The sequence below is a fragment of the Anas platyrhynchos genome, chromosome Z (assembly GCF_047663525.1).
Source record: "Anas platyrhynchos isolate ZD024472 breed Pekin duck chromosome Z, IASCAAS_PekinDuck_T2T, whole genome shotgun sequence".
Lineage (NCBI taxonomy): Eukaryota > Metazoa > Chordata > Aves > Anseriformes > Anatidae > Anas > Anas platyrhynchos.
The window spans coordinates 40,701,041-40,719,412 of NC_092621.1; the positions used below are offsets into that span (position 1 = coordinate 40,701,041).

The following is an 18,372-nucleotide window of genomic DNA, read 5'->3' on the forward strand; positions in this document are numbered from 1 at the left end:
CCAATTGAATTTGAAGAGTAGAAGGATTCAAAAAAGAAATGGACAGCATAAGGTATTTGACAGGCTACACAGGCTGAAAAGCAATTACCCTGACATTCATATGTAGACCATGGATGCTTCATGTATGGATAGATTGCTGTGCAATAAATCAATAGGAAAAAAAAATAAAATAAAGGAAAGAAAAAGCAGCTAACACTGCTTAGAAGTTGCCTTGTATGTTTCTTATACCCTTGAAGTTAAAATGATATGCATCAAATATTCATAGAGGAGGAGATTAAGTGAGTACTGAGAATTTTGGGCACAATACATAAATCATTATGTGGTTTTTCAGGATTCATAGTGATTCATAAGAATCAAATTTCACAGAAGTAGCACAAAAACTAATAAAATGTGGCACACCCTTGGAGTTTATGTTACTAATACATACCCACTAAAACACTTTCTCTTACTATTAAGAAATTTGTCTATTCCACAGTGGGAAATCTATTTAGAATAAAACATAATGCAAAATGTTTAACAATGCTAAATGGATGAAAAGTTGGAGCAGAAAATATAATATTATAATATACCACTTGCTATAGCCATAATAAATTGGTAGTCTTTAAAAGTGGTACCATGATTATGAAACCCTGGTACCATGGTACCTGGTACCATGATTATGAAACATTTTGAACGCACACACACGCACACACACAAAAAAATAAAATCTTTCCACCAGTCACTTGAACATAATATTCTGTCGTCTCAATGAAAACTGGCTCTGATTTGTGTGTGTTGGTTTCTTTTAAGTTATCGCTAGTTATTTTTATTGAACAAATTATGCACTACTTTGTGCTTTTAGGGGAAATGATACTTAGCTGTTCATCTGATGAACGGGAGGTAATATAGCACTACTACTTTTAAGGTAATAAATTTAGCTCTGGTTTTATTGGTACTGAGCATTATTCTAAAAGAGGCACATGTACAGTTAACTGTAATGATGTCTGATAACACTCAATCCCAATCTTCATGGAACTTATAAATACTGAGTTGATATTCAGCAACATCTCACAAACAAGCCTACATCCTATATGTTTACCAAAAATTTGGTAAATTTACCAAAAAAATTTACCAAAAACTCTTTTATGTATAAGTGGAACTTAGACATTGACTGCTTGGCTCTACGCTTACTTGGTCATGTTCTAATTTGTTATATCTCATAAGACTAAAAATGGCTTCAAACAAGTTACTATGTCACAATTACATACTGGATGTAATTTATATTGGAGAAGTACCAATACCAATGCATTGGAGAAATGCCAATACCTCTAATCAAATATCATTCCAGAAAGAATAAGCTGCAATGTCTTCCAGTGTGTCTTCCATCTTTATTTGGTATTATTTGCAGAATTGCATAAGGCCTTATAAATTTTTAGTATTGACTTATTTCCATAAATTAATGGATAAAGTATTTCCATATAGCAAGATATTTCACCAGAGAATGCAAAACAATGTCCAGGATCCTAATAAATACTGTTATGTCTGAAATGAGTTATCTCAGTAGTGACTTGGGCTCAGATTTATTGTACAGTTCATCAACTTCTCAGCATGCTGGATAATGAATGTTTCATTTACATTGCTAATTGCCAAGCCATGGTTCCTTCAACCTTTAACCCTTACGCTTTATCACATTATCACCATATGTCAATATAATTGCATTTAACATTCCAAATAACTAACTTTTTCATGAGGTCAAGAGATCCTTTTTTTAAAGCTTTACCAGTAGGGTATCTTTAAAACTACCATTAAAAAACAGCCTTATACAGATACTGCAAAACTAATGCAATTTTTTCTTTAGCAAAACAAAGCTCCTATCTTCTGACCCTAAATAAGTGATTTTCCACTGAACTCTGTATTTCCTTATTGTAACTAAATCACCTGAGAGCTTCAACTTTCCTGTCTGTGATTATGGGATACTATCAACTAAAACCTAATACGAAATATGTTCTGTACATGCATGACATTTTAAAATCTATCTTTCTTTGATTTGTGGAATTATGCAGTTAATGTCACATATTGTATAATCTTGATCTTCATTTTGCTTTGCCCAAATAGTAAAATATGTTACTATAGGCACCATCCAAGGAGGTTATGTCTGGGGTATAACAGCATTACTATTCATAGTCATAAAATTACACCTTACCTCGGTGGACACTACACTGTATCTTACCTCAAGGACACCCTATGGAGAATTTTACTTTACTCAGCTCCTGAAATCCCCTTTCTTTCAGTTGACCTTGACCACAAATAGTTCTTCCAGTTCTGAAGCCTGCACTGTCAATAGTTTTAAACTTGCAAAGATTATGCCAAATCATACACAGAATAAGCTGTTCTGGAAAAGGATTTTACTGCCAGCTGGAAATGAGCCCATTTTTATGTTTGCACTACAGTAATTATATTAGTCAAACTTAAGAATGCAATGACCCTTCTCGTTGATATAGTTCATACAGAGAAACCCTAGCCTCTCTCAATTTATTTGAAAAACACTTTCACAAGGTGCTCTCTGAACATGCCTGATTTTTAGAAAGTTAGAATTTTATTTCTCAAGAAAGATCTGAGTCAGAAAACTAGATGCACCCTCACAGACAGAAATGAGCAGCATACTGCATCAGAATAAAGAAAATGGTAATTAAAGACAAAACAGAGTAAGCCTAATTCATTTTTCATGTAGCAAAAAACAACACATTACACAGGAGGTAGGCAGAGACAACCCTGTATTTCTCATGGCTCCCATGTTGTTCCTCCTAGTCTGCAGAAATGGAGGCTGGTGGGAGACCTCATCACTCTTAACAACTACCTGAAAGGAGGTACCTGCAGAGAGGAGGGTACTGGTCTCTTTTCTCAGGTGGCAAGTGATAGGATGCACAGAAATGGTCTTGCAACAGAAAAGCTGCATTTTAGGTTTAGATTTGACATTAGGAAGAATTTCTTCATGGAGAAGGTGTCTAGCATACCCTATACCTTGCATATTGTTTTATGCCTTTATGTTCTGTGCCGTATTAACTCATTCTCCTCTTTTACCATGATTTTGTATCTTTTCTCTGACTCTTAGAGTGTCCCTTCTGATCAGACATAACCACTGAAAGCCGTCTTTCAGTTTCTTCCACCACCCACTTCAAATTCAGGAACATCACCAGAGTCTACGCACAAGACACTACAGCGTGATAACCATAGTTTACAAGTCTTAAACTGGAATGGAGCTGCAGGCATGGAACACCCAGTCTTATGAAGTATCTACACCCTTCTCCTGCAACTTGCAAATACAAAATAGGTTTGAGGCTGTTAACATGTTTAACATGACCCACTTGCTGGGTCATGAGGCTGTTAACATGACCCACTTGCCAATCTTTTTCAAATCACCTGCAGTGTCCACCCAACCATTTATCATTTCTCTACTGATCATCGTCATGGATGTCATGGAGAAGGACTGTTTCTGCTCCCCGCTAGCTTGGACAAGACATAGCCTTCTCATTTACCTATACATAAAACATGAGAAAAGGCATGAACATCAGAACCATAAAACCCCTTTGAATTAGATTAGGACCAGAAATGTATGTATTTTGTTTTCTTTGAAGTGTTTCAATCCATTAAATATATACAAAAAGGTAAAAAAATAATAATCAAATTCCACATTACCACTGGGAAGTGAATGTTCCTACATGCACACCAGCTGAGACTTAGTGCAAGTATTTTGCCTAAAAGAATTCCTAAATATGAGGAACTTTTATCTGTATATGTCAAACAGTGCGTTCCTAGCAGATTTAAGCATATTGTGGTTATCCATTTCCAGCTGCTTCTGTGGAGTCAAACTTTGTTTTTATGTTAACAGATAACATTATCATCACATTTTGTGAAGAATAATGGCATCAAGCACAGACACATCACTGGCTGTGCAGAACGCTATTTGAAAATATGCTTGGTTTTTGAGTCTTTAATAATGGATCAAAAATACAGGCAGATTCAATGCCATTTTGCGTGTGTTCAGAATATGACTTCAGAACAACTGAGGGTACAGTACACAGGGGATCCCCCATCCCTTAATTTATTTTAACCTCCCAACCATTCCAGCTGACAGAAGACACGGTAAACTGGCGTTTGTCTAAGCTGGTGAAAGCACAAAGTCTACAGACCCCAAAATAGTCACCTGTGACACCTGACTTGAAATAACTGATATTCATAGAAATTTAAATACATAAATAAAAATTAGTAAAAATGACTACTTTCATGGTTCTGCCCACCAGGGCATCTTGAAAATCACACTTTGGATTTTACTGGTGCACTGATAGTACTATAAGTCCACAGGAAGTGAGGCTGAAGTTTGACTTCTGAGTAAATATTGGTTTATACTAAAAACACAACTCCATTACCTCAGAGGATCTGTGTAAGTGTAACTGACTGGAACACTGTAAACAATTAGGATAATGATATACATGAAGGAAGAATTCATACTAGACCATAAAACAACCAATATTTTCTATTTATTCATCTACAAGTATTTACAGATTAGTTCACAGAGATCAACAAAATGCAGCATACTGGAGGAGTATAAAATACCCAAGAATAAACAGAGGAACAAAACTGCCCATTCCAATTAACTCCTGTTCAAAAGTCTGAACAAAGAGAAATCATACACTACTGCAAGAACCAATATAAAATTTAAATACGCAGCCTGGAGATCTTATATATGCCTACTTGTGGAGACTGGCTGACCTCAGACATGCTCAGGAGTGAGGCTGATACGCTCAGGAGTGAGGCTGACATAGTTCCAAAGAGGTCCTGAGGTTCCTCCTCCCATAGTTTTAAGAGGTTCAAGTTAGGGCAGGAAAGTGCCAAGAGAGAGAAGGTAAACCTCAGAGAGAAAGCAAGCACGTATGCCAACAGCAAGAGATACTCAACAGCAAGAAGATCTCCCGGGAGATCTTGGGAGATGAGAACATCAAAATATTGATACCAGGGATTTCCACAGTTTTAAGTCTCAGAAAATAAGATAAAATAAAAAAAAAAAATCCATACTATTATTTTTTTTTTGTGTATCTCCATCATTGTCTGTTCCAAATTCTAGCAATGGACCAGAGCATCAACTCATTCACTCATTCACTCAGCTGGTGATCCTCCTGCGGAGGCCCAGGAAAAAGCTGGGATGCCTCATGCTACTGCGAGAGCAGCCAAGCTTTCACCAGCGGCCCATCATGGAGAGAGCTGGGCCCAGGGGGCCTGGCAGCAGGCCCGGCTGGAGCCAGGGGCATCACTCACATGCTGCTCCAACAAGTCAGCCTCATGGCAAGACAAACTCGGCATTTCTGTCTTCACAAATTCCCAGCCAAGGGGCAAATACACGTATACGAAATGGAACTCCACAGTTGTACGTGCTGAAGCTGAATGAGTTTCAACTCAGTTTACAAAACAAAACAAAAAACAAACAAACAAACAAAAAACACAAACAACACACAACACAACAACAAAAAACAAAAATGGGGGTGTGGGGAGAATATTAATATTTTCATTGCCTTTTTTTTTCTGTTCACTCACTGTGTGTTTACCATAAATTAGACCTGCTGAGAGTGTGATGCTGAGCAACCCATATGGCAAATACTCAACGGAGAGATGTGAGAGGAAAATCACTTTTTCGTTTCTGAATTATTTCTAGTCCCTTTATTTAGAAAGTCTTGTTTAATAGCAAATGCTGAGAAACAACCATGCTAGTGCTATTTATATATAGATGATAAACTTTTAAGGCCAAAACAATACATTTTCAGTAGAATAGGATTCTGTTCCTGATGAAATCAGACAAAAGACAGCACTTAGTGCTCAGTTACGATTTTTTGTTTTAAAGTACAATTGCAGGAGTTTACCGGTCAGTATTTGTACAATTGCCATTTATTCAAATTAATCCCTGAACCCTTCTTTAGATTAAACAATCCACAGGTAGTTTAAATCCATGGTGTTCTAAGAGTCAAAGAGCCGACCTAACAGTTCCTCATTTCAGGAACTAAATTAGTCTATTCTAACCTTTTTCATTTCTAGTCTAGGACAAAAACTTGGAATTACAAACATAATCAGCATATGTAGATGTATGGCATCCATGAAACCTATAAATAAATAATCCAATTCTGGACATGCAATCCAGACCCAGAATGCAGATCATTCTGGTGAGCTTGCAGTAGTGAAAAGAAAGGGGTAAAGACTGCAGGAAGCCTCCCTGTGGAATGCTTACCTTTCTAGGTCTATAACATTGTGTTTTTCTGTGTTTTTTGTTTGTTTGTTTTGTTTGTTTGTTGGCAGGGGAGAGCCAAGTTTTCTGAAAATTTATTGGAAATGTGACTAAGAAAAAGGTAACAATCAGATTAAAGAACACCTAGTAGTGAGGTCTATCCTTCTGCAAAAAGAACCCAAACTGGCAATAAATAGATACTAACTTTAAGCTTTTGCTGGCAAAGCTAGAATCCATGTAGGACAGATTTTTCTTCAACTGGTTTAGTTGTTAATGCAAAAGAAGAAACATTATCCTGCAAGGAAGACAGAATTCTGCCAGATTCTAGTACTAGCTGTATCATCCTGGTAGACTTGAGCCAAACAAACCGCAAACCAGTACCAAATTCATTATCTCTTTCATAAAGATGGAAGGTAACATTCTCCCAAACACAAAAGTGTTGTTTAAATGCCTGAATGCCCCATCTCTACAATGCAAATAATGTGGTTTCATTTAGAAGATAAAATTATCAGCTGTTATAGTTTTTATTTAGTATAAGCATAGTGGCCTCAATAAACTTGTTCCTGTTTTATATCAGCATAAATGTTGTGTTCATATTGGTTCCAGAAAGAATCCTGGAGGGTAGCTATCAGATACATGTAGGAAATTTTAATCCATTAAGAGTGGGTTGATCACAGAGGAAGCAAGTATTCAGTCCTACCACTATTTTTATTTATTTTTTTAACCTGAACAGTAATGAGAGCTTTGTGGCTTAGTATAAAAGAAAAAAAAAATCACTAGAATTATACTAGTATGAGAAAGAAATCTCTCTCCATAGCTAAGTTTTCAAAGCATGATGTTATCGTATAAACATAGTTCACAAACACGGAGAAATAAAATCTTGAGATTCAAATTACTAAGAATCATTCTTCAGAAAAAATTAATTAAAAAAATAAACTGGATACTTTTCAGGAAAAATATCCTAGAAATCTAAGACCTCGGATAGAATTATCATAGTCAATAAATTCCATCTTTTGGAATTTCCATTCATTGTGCTTAGCAACTTTAACTTATTATAATTATTTCATAAATGGGCTGGTTTCAGGACTAAAAAAAAATAGTATATTTATACTTAAAAAGAATCTCTTATGGACAAACATAATACAAGTCTCTACCCACATAGCAGGGTAAAATTACCTCAAAGGCATTTTTTTTACTTGGTACACTATTTATATAGTCTACACAGAATAGAAAAAAAATGTTCAAGAAGTAAGACATCGCAACAGTTGCGATATACATAGGAGTTACGAATGTCAGCTTTTCTAGCATCAAAGAGCCTGTAGGTTACACATTTTTTGTGTTCACTTGAATAGAGAAAATAAAATTTACACAATACTCTATCTATAGAGTTGCAGGAGACAGGATATTTTTTGGTGAGAAACATTTATGGAACAGCTTTACAATAAAAAATACATTCAGAGAGTCATGGAAGCCATTAATAATTTTGTATACAGAAGCAGTGATCTTTCTGAGTAAAATTTATCTGTCCCTAAAGAGAAAGAAAATTTCCATTCTTCAGTAGCATTACAGCTGGTGTTTTAAGTTACTCCAAATTTGAGTACTCAGACAGTGACTGAAGGGTTTCAGCTTGAATCATGTTCTGCATTTTGATCTCCGTATAAATAAATTCTGAAGTTTTTAGTCAGACACTTGAGTTCAAGCAAGCTTCAGAGCATACCCAGCTGCACACAGTTATAAGAAGGATCTTCCCTGCTACCATCTAACCAGAGCACATAAAAGCTGAATAAACTTACACAGCACTTGATTTAACTAAATCAAAATTCCAGAACGTTCCTACATTTTAAAATGACTGATAGCTGCAGGATTAGGCTCATGGTACGTAGCAGAAGGTATAAAATTCAACAGCGTGTGCTAATAACACAGGCTATCGTAATGTTTAGAGTGATAATAGTCACTTAAATGCCTGTTCAAAAGGTGTTCATGCACATGCTTTGCCAAACAGATGGGACAAAATGAGTATTTTAAGACAGCAGATAAACTGTCGTTTTTTCTGCACGAAAATGTCACTATTCTCAGTAAATATTGCTGGATTTAAAGGGTTTGTTTGTTTGTTTATTTGTTTTAATTTTATAATGAAAAATACAAAAGCAGTCACCAAGAAAGACATTTGGTTATTGATCTGTCACTTCCTGTGGACATCCTGTGGACATAACTGCTGCCTTCTGCAGTAATACTAACACCAGCAAACACAAAAGATGTCATTTTACTTAAAACTTAAATTATTTTGTAATCTTGGATCAACAGTTGAATTTCCTACATTAAGTTTTTCTTACACAATAAGCAAAGAAAAATCATAAACTAGATAGCAGAAAAACAAACCTAACTTTTCTGTAACATGTATATTGTTGTTATCCCTAGCTATTATCAATCCCTATTTTCACGCATTATGGCCAGATCTCAAAATATTAAATGTTTAAGTTACGTTTTAAATTAACATAAGAAAAACTGTATTGTATTTCATACAAAAAACTATTTTATGCTGAACATTTCTCAAAACAGCACCTCCCGCTGTCAATGTCTATGCCCCATGAACAGCTGAGCTGAGATGCTACTGACAAGAACTAGGAGAGTACACAAATGATAAATTAGTCAGCTTTGTAGAAGTCAGGAATGCAGCCCAATAATGGTATTGTAGATACTGTTTTATTTAGCTGAGACATACTGCATATTCTAGAGCTGTATTTCATAAAGATATTCAGTATGTATAATAAAAGAGTTTATGCTTATGCAGCAAAATACATTTCATAAATGTATTTGTAAAAGAAAATAGAGTTTATCTTCTTGAATAACACAGTTGTAAATATAATCACATTTTCATTGTAAATGTTAGTATTTTAATCTAACATGTATGTTTAGCCGTTTAATAATTCTCACAGTTATTTTATTTTATTAGCTTCTGAATTAAGATTGAACAAAGCCACTAAAGGAAAAGCTATAAACAATTGCAGAGGCCAAATTTACACCAGAATTCACACAAAATTTAACAGATGAAGTCTATCCAATTTCTTCAGACACTGAAATAAACTCAAAATCAACATACACATCATTGCAGAATGGATATCACTGTATACTTCAAACATTCTTAAAAGTTACTGCAAGAACAATGCTTCTGATGCTTCTGCTTTACTACATGATTTATGACAGCAGTATAGAAGAAAATAATCAAACGCACCTTCCAAAAATGACTATTGAATAAATTATTATTGAATGTTTTAAGCATGGACTGAGTTGGACTTACTGATAAATCTAATTGTCTTGGCCAATCTTACAAATTTACTTTTTCCCCCCACACATACACCAAGACGGACCACAATAAACACCTTGCCTGATTCTCTGACAGCCTATGTTACTTTGTTTAGAACTATTTCACTGAGCAGGTGAACTTCATCCCATATCGCCCTCATATCATCTCCTGGTCTTGACTTTAAAACTACAAGCAATGCTAGAAATCATGGTAATGAACATTGGTTTTGCTGTCATTTGATTTCATGTAGTTAGTTAAGAAGCACTTAAACAATCTAGGGTTATCCCCACCAGCTTCCTCTCATACTTTTTGAAATGAATAAATAACTGCAACAGAGAATTCAGCAGGTCTGCCTCCACTCTCCCCACCTTGGATCATACTCATTGCAGTTGAGGTATTTAGTCTGACCTGAGGCATCAACACAAGAGTCACCATCCTCCAGAACATGCATTCTGATGCTTAAACGTGAGTGTGGTATTTACAGTAATGCATGTTTGACTGCTTTATGCAGTCCCATAAGGGGATGACTTAACCTTCCTAATACTTCTAAAAAAGCAAATGGAATTATACTTAAGCCTTGTGTACTATGTATGTTATACATTTTCCTACAGGCAGATCTCACACACTGACATTTTAAGACCTTAATTAAGGTTGATTTATTTACAAATGGTATGTTTTCAACTCTCAGAAATGATGTATTTAATGTTTTATTTTTAAACACAATTAAAAAATAATATATAAATATATACATACTGCAAATGTAATACAGATAACAAATTCATTTAAGCCCATTTATGCACATTAGTGACACACCATGTGGCAGAAAGACTAGGACTACAAGAAGACCCCTTGGCGATTTATTTTATATTAAATCCCTAATGGCCTCTTCTCATCTTTGCAAAAATATGCACAGAAGTCCAGACTATGCAGCCATTGAAATGAATGGTTATTTATTTGCTAAACGAGAACCCTATGTTTAATGTTCCTTAGACATAAGGTAGTCTGCAAAAGTCGCATTCCTACAGCTCCATACATCATTTATTTTACATACCCTAACTTCTCACAACAGGCATCAGAAAAATATCTCTAAACAGCATTGCTGTTGTAAGTTACTGTGAATTTTGTTTCCAATTCCATTATTGGAAGATTAAATGTTAACATGTTTACTTGGGGTTTTCTTCTTGTTTTGTTTTTAGCATTAAAAACAAATTCATGGACCAATCTGATCTCATTTGAAATATGTTTATATTTATACCACAAGAAAAAAGTTCCAAGTACGTAACTATGGCCCAGTCATTACAGATAGACAACAAAGGTTCAAACCTTCAAACAAATCTTAAAGACTCGCTTAACTGGGTGCAGTAGCCTACCTAGTACTTGTTTGACATGCACCACCTATGACAGAGATCCTTGCTTTGCTTTACAGAAGTATTAAAAGCATCACTTTTCGTAATACACATATAAACTTCTCCAAATTAGAAGCATTGTTGCAAGCCATCCTACTACTACAAAACAGTCTGAAAATCAGATTGTCTCTCTGACATCAGACTATTTATCTATTGGGAAGTGCTCCATTGTGCTCCCAAACATTTAAAAATCTCCCAAGTTCCAGTTGCTGTGTGTTTCTCAAAGACAAAACCACAAAGAGGAAACTTGTTGCATGAGCTTGTTTTCCCTTGACACTATTCCCAAATCATTTGTACTACTAAGTGGTATCTTTTCGCCCTGTTCTCAACTGCCTGCCTTGCTTCTCCCAGGAGGAATTTTGATTTTTCTATCATCCTAACTTATTCCAAGTTCTGTGAGTAGTTAGAATAAATGTTCATGAAGCAGAAGATTAAGGACTATTGGTTGGGCTAGTCCAACAAATGCATTATTAAGCTTCAACATAGTGAGCCATTTCGACTAAACCGAACGTTCATGAAACCTGAACATCATTCTGGTGCAGTAGTCTTAAGAAAGCAGAGGATAGGGTTCAGTTTATGAAGTAAGTATTCATTTCTCAGGAAAAAAATGACTTTCACAGAAAGTCACATTGAGAAGATATTTCTCATTTCCTAGAGAATTCCAGCAGAGATCAAGCAAAATATACTCTCAGGGTATAACATAATGTAATAGAAATTAACTGTAATGCATGCATTGAATTTTGCTACAGTATCCTATGAGTAATCGTTATTATGACTCGTGGAAACTTTCTGGCAAAGGCAACAAAAATGACTGTGATCTGGTCTCTGAGTCTTTTGTCACACATCTAAAAAAAAAATCCACAATACATATGAAATCCAAGTGATACACACTCTGGCAGCCAGTCACTGGAGACACAGGTCTGATTTCAACTTACAACTTTAATGCCACCTAAATCCTGGAAGCACAGATAGAAAAGTAGTTGTCTCAAAAAAATGCAAAGCTTCACATAGATTCTCATAAAAAACTAAACTCCCCTGCATGAAATGCTTTCCCTGACTTTATTACTTACATCAACACTTTCTATTCCTTCAACAGTTGAAAGACTCTCCTTACAGGACACTCAAAAATCATACAGTTGACAACTAGTGAGCCAACAAAGAATGGATCAAAATCACAGAATGTTCATTAATATTTACATACAAATAAAGCTTTGAGATCAATTGCATTGCTATTTTTGCATTTATGTCTTCCTTCATGAGAAACTGTTGAGTGCAGCAGTGTGCCTCCATGTGTCCTACATGCAATAACACTAAGTAATTAGTAAGTATTAACTTGCAATTGATGATATATTAGTTACCGTCTTTTCCTTCCTTATAAAATACGGAACCTAGAAAACATTCCCACAGGTAACACGAAATGTGTATCTTTACTAATAAAAGTAGGGTTTATCACAACATTTCTAACACAGGCTTTAATTAATAATTTAGCCACATGGCACATTAATGAAATAAATTTTAAGATTCTCAATTACAGTGGGGAAACTGAGGAAATACATTTTTCTAATACTGTTTTTCTCATACAGGAAAATCAGTGGAAAAGAAGGAAAAGAGACTTACAGGAAAAGAGACTTAGCTTCAGGTCAAGATTTGACTGGAAAGAACATTCATTCTGCCAAGAACAGGGATTTTTTTTTCAGTTTACTCTCAACAAAAATCTGTAAAACTTGCCAGAAAAGTTGATATAAGAAAAACATAAAATCATTTGATAATGTGCTACCCAGGTGTGACATTTGTTAGAATATCTGACTAACTGATCTCTGACTGTCTTTACTATTGTGACATGCTGACTGAAATCATAGCTTGAGTGTTGAGCTATAACTCTTTCATTCTTCATGATACATAGCCAATGCAGCAGGAGATGTGCACTTGTGAACAGCTTACTCTACCCAAGTATAATCATATAATCATCATCCTTGGCCTTAGCAGCATCAGCTACATGATAGAGCATTGAATCATAGCAAATAATTGAGCCTACAGAAAGTACTTTCATGAAAAATGCTTTTACTGATCTGTTGGTTTAAAAAACAATGTGAGATTTCTGAAGAAACAAATACATTAGACATACACCTGCTGCAAAGCCTAGCCTATACTTCATGTTCTTTTGTGTTTAATCAGGTAATGTCTGCAGAGCACTTTGAGGAGAAAAAACAAATTATCATCATAATTGCAGAGAAAATCCAGAAGTCACTGAAGTTTGTGTATTCTCAGGTCATATCTGAACAGAAATCTAAACTGAATAGAGACATGGGTCTGGACAGTTTTGTTTGTAATTCTGTTATGCGTAGTGTATTGCAGATACTAGATGAAGTAACTTGTGCAGAATGTTTTTACAAGCCACCTCTTTACCATGATGCAGACAACATTGTCCCTGGCTTCCAGACAGCAAGTCTTGTGCTAGTCAAATGCCGTAAATTAGAGAGTTTAGATAACATTTGAACAAAATGCAGTAACATAATAAATGCAAAACTGATCTCCAGCCCAACCATGAACTTAGCAGTTGTTTTTAACCAAGTATGAGTTTGTAAATGTTAGGGAAAAAACAAAAACAAAACAAAACAGTTACACCTAAAAAAAAAAAAAAGCTTTTTGATGAAAATATTCACAGCAGAAAAACAGAGAGCAAAATGTAAAGAGAGATGCCCATAACTTCCAGAAAAAAATCCTATCAGAAATGCTAAATAACATTAAGTAATAAAATTGCTTAACAAGTTATGACTAAAAATCATCTAACTTCAGTAAGACCCTAATCACTATGTTCTTTTTACTTGCAACTAAATCTACGTTTCTACGTTTCAATGGCTGTTGGATGCTCCTCAAGAAAGACAACGGTGAAACTTTTTTTGCTTGACCACTGGATCTTGCAGCTCCTTGAACAAAGCAAGCCAGCATTGAATGTTTTTTGAAAGATTTGCCTGCTTTTAGGACTATGAAAACCTATTGTTGCCAAATTCCATTTGCCACATGGAAGAGAAGCTTCAGGTTATGATCACTTCGAGTACGTAAAGTAGCGAAGATGACTTCAATCATGTTTAGCCAAAGCTAAACATTAGATTTGTGGGGCACAATGTCTGTATTCTACATAGTCTATGAAACAAAATTAAAAGTAAAATAAAAAATAATAATAATAATAATAAATTGTTAAGGATGTTAAAAAAAATCCAATTTCTTCTTTTTAGGATTTATCCTGCAATACTCTTCCCCCTCCCCATTCCTCCCAGCCTCAGCATAATTTTGAAGAGCAAAGTTATGGTTAACAAAGTAGTGTACTTCATGGCTGGTAAAGCCTGCTTACCAATGAGAAGCTAACAGATTCTGCTTTCAGAATTTCAGAACAGATTCTGCTTACCCTCTATAAAACAGCTCTAACTGTAGTAAAGGCCAAAAAATTCAGTGCCATAAACAAGCTCTTAAAAGAGACTTGTAAAATGTCTTTGTAATAAAGATGACCAGGCCAAAAATACTGCTTTGTCCCACCCACTAAGAAACAAATACACCAGAGTAGCTGCAGAACTGCAGGAGGTATTATAAGATTACTTTTTTCATTTTTTAAAATTAAAATATTTTTATTTCAGTACGTAATCACATATTAAGGATATCTCACTACTTAGATAGCAAGATTGATTTATATATTTTACTATGAAAGCTTAATAAAAAAGCAAAATTTTCTGGATAATTAGTGGGATTATGCCAGAAACTTCTTCATCCACAGAAGCACCTTATTTTTTTTATAAAATGCCTTAAAACACATTCTGTAAGAAACCTCATAGGATATACACTATTAAGTACTATTCACGTGATTTTTTAAATATCCTTTAACAAAAACTTTTAAAATCTAAAAGTAAAAAGTAAACGATGAGAACTTCATTTGCATGTCACATACAGTAATATTTATGTCTACTTCAGGTCCAGGTATATTACCACTAATATGTATAATACCAATTATCTTGAAATAATGATGCAGAACATACCACAGAGGTTTTCTTGTAGCAATTACAAAGTGTCTGTAATTGGTCAAGAAGGAAAATTTTGGGCTATTTCAGGAAAATTCATTAGGACAAATCTACGGTTTTAATCCAAACAACCAAAATTCTACAAACTTCTGCCCTGTCAAGGTCCTTTGTTTGGACCAGCATTTTCATTTAGATTAGGTCAGTCCACACATGCATTCAGCAATGGACAAAATTCATTACATAACTTCAAGATAGACATGGAAGGAATGAAGAACACCCTCTCCTGTCAAAGAGCTGAGAAAGCATTAGACCAGATATATAAATCATATGCCCATATGCCATAACCTAAGTGAAAAGTAATAACTATCTACTAAGTATAACTGAACGCTCACAACTTCAGTTGGCATAAATGCTGCAGTTGGCTAGTGCCATTGTTTTTATACACCAAACAGATCAACAGCAAGTAATAATCAGGTGCATACAAATGATTGTGAGATCACAAACAGCTACTGGTTCTCTCAAAAGTAATTACATTATATATGAGCAGAAGTTTCGCTAACAAGAAAATATGAGGTTCAAAATCTTAAAGAACTCTTTCTTTATGCAATAGGGCTGTTTACCAGCTACATTATTTAAGCTTCCTCTTACCTCCAGTGTCATGTACACAGTGCTAATTGCTACTTTGATTTCTCCATCTGAAATTTCCTTGAGATCCTTCAGCATAACTTCCTCAATGCTTACACCTGTTTTAGAAGAGAAAGGAATTTCAATACATTCAAGTATCCACAGATGAACAGATATAGCAACTCAAATTAAAAATACAGTTTGAACCTTAATGTTGAGCCTTCTATATTTTAGGACACCCTATAAGAACATTAAAACCAACATTAATAATTCAATGCATAATATTTCCAGAGGTTTTCTTTAAGCAAGGAAGAATTAAAAAGCAACAACAAAGGATGAAGAATTAATTAAGTCTCCTGCAATGAAGTGAAATTGCGTGAACGCTTCTACTTTCTAGGTCAACTGAATTCTAGTTGATGACAAAATATACCTAGACCATCCTTATGCCACTAATATGAAATATTTCTGGAATAAATAGCACACTGAAAAGCACATGTAGATTATTATGGCATTTCTAAAATATTCAGAGGCTAATCTTTAAGACATTCTGTAAAGATAAAATCATTCAACCTTTCTGGTTTTCCTGACAAATCGATACCAACAATGGTTTATGTACATCAAACAGTAAATGAACCAACGGGATGTGTATGTACCACAGAAACAGAAATGCACATTATCATCTGAAAACAGAGTAAAATTGGAATTGCTTAACACTATAACCAGACATGTTGATAAGTTTAAGTACAACATATTTAAAATCCATATGACTAAATTTCTTCAATAGGAGACATTTGACTTAAATACTTTAAAGATTGTTATAATAAATGTATCTCATGTATAGATACACAGTTGTATCACACCATCCGGAGAACTGAGAAAGTAGCCAAATACCTATACAAAGAAAGATGTGAGCTATTTACTTCAGTGTCGAGTGGTAAATAAAGTGTCCACAGACTTATAAAACTTAGCTGCATAACATCCACAATGTGTTTGCATGAGCGATTTTTCAGAGGAAGCCAAATACCCACTTAAAGCCAAAGAAATGAATCATCTCATTACCGTTCTTGTATAGAGTCCAGGTACTGCATTCAATCCAATGACAAGATGAACTGGCTTATGTTCATATATTTATTTTGTTTTTGAATCTGTCCTTTTAAAAATATTTATGTAGCCTGTAGACTTTCTGTTTGACTACAGACCAGTGTGTCTCAAATAACAAGTGAATTCATGAACTCAGGCCAACAAATCATTATTTCTGCATGAAGCTGAGAACGTTTTTGCCAAGTTTTCCTAATATGGTCTAAAATAACAGGTATGTAAGGCACAATGTTCAGCAGAGGTCAGTGTCTTCAATGGACTTCAGAAACTCTTCGGTACTTTATTAATTAACACCATATAAATGTATGCAATGTTAAATATGTACCTTAGAGTATATAGAAAACAGCAGCTATGAAACAAAAAAGCATGACATTACCCTAATACAAAACTTGGAGAAGTAGGCATAACAGATTCAGTCTGCATGACACTCATTGCCAATAGTTTTTATATGCCACATGAGCAGGGTAAACTACATCAGTTATAAACCCTCTAGTTTCTTGCGTACAAACAAGTACATGACACTACTAAATCATCTTCCACAAAAATTGGCAGTACTGAGAGCAGAGTTCAGTAAAAGCCACATTCACTGCCTCTCCAATCCAGGCCACATAGTTCATTTCTGAACTGTGAGTTCTTGACTAATGTCACAAGAAACGTCAGGGAACTATCCAAAGACTTACAGCCCTGAATTACTTATTTTGCAGCCTCACTGAAAGAAAAAGTAAAGGGAATAGCACCTCAAGTTCTGCCCTTAACTACCAGTTTGGGAACCCATTTCAGGCTGAAGGTCTGACCTGAACGAATAAAGACTACAAGTCTAAAGGGACCCTGTTCATGCCTGATATACCTAACATGAAACTATCTCCATAATTCAATGCTCGCTCTTTGGAAACAACTTGGTAGTGGATGCCATTTAATAAAGACAGTAAAAAAATTGACTGATTGCAACAACTTTCAGCATCCCTTCACAAGCCTGTGATCAAACACCAACTTCACACATTCTGAGTTTTGATCACTGAAATAACATCAAAATATCTTCAGTTATTTCTAGCAGAAGAAAATAAAAGAGTTACAGTTTTCCCTCGTTTCCTTAATCTTAGTCAAAGTCACTTCACCTGTACAGAGCCCTAGCCCTAATAGCTGAAACCTTGATAAATTTGGGGAGGTTCAGAAAATAAAATCCACTCCCGTGACGCTAAGGGGACTGCAACACAGTTTCTGCATGTGGCCTGAAACATTGATTATACCTCTATCCTGCGTTCCACTTCAGTAACACAAATACTTGATTAGCACATGCTTGTTAAAGCAAATATATGAAATAAATTAACTTCTACTTTATCTGTAAATCACAGAATGGCTGAGGTGGGAAGGGACTTCTGGGGGCCATCTGGTCCAAGCCCCACACTAAGGCAGAGCCACCTAGAGCAGGCTGCCTGGGACCGTGTCTAGGTAGCTTTCACAGACCTCCAATGAAGAAGACTTCACAGCCTCTCTGGACTACCTATGCCAGTATTCTGTCATCCATAAAAGCAATATAAGATCATTTAGAAGTTCTGTAGTTCCTCAGCAAAAATTGCAATTCCATTATTAGAATTTTAATCTAGTTATTTTAAAATTAAATATAGCTACATGTAACTGTCAATGAAGATACATATCATCCTGAAGCTATACTCTCACCAC

At 35.1% G+C, this 18,372-nt stretch overlaps 1 protein-coding gene across 5 annotated transcripts in view; it reads right to left on the reverse strand.

The window, feature by feature from the left end:
* PRUNE2 (prune homolog 2 with BCH domain) overlaps positions 1 to 18,372 on the reverse strand; it is a 136,868-nt gene that overhangs the window by 74,651 nt on the left and 43,845 nt on the right. For all 5 annotated transcript variants that reach the window (XM_038170411.2, XM_038170409.2, XM_038170410.2 and 2 more), the window contains exon 6: positions 15,619 to 15,713. In XM_038170411.2, coding sequence (XP_038026339.1) covers positions 15,619 to 15,713 — 95 coding nt within the window. The remainder of the gene's footprint in view (positions 1 to 15,618; positions 15,714 to 18,372) is intronic.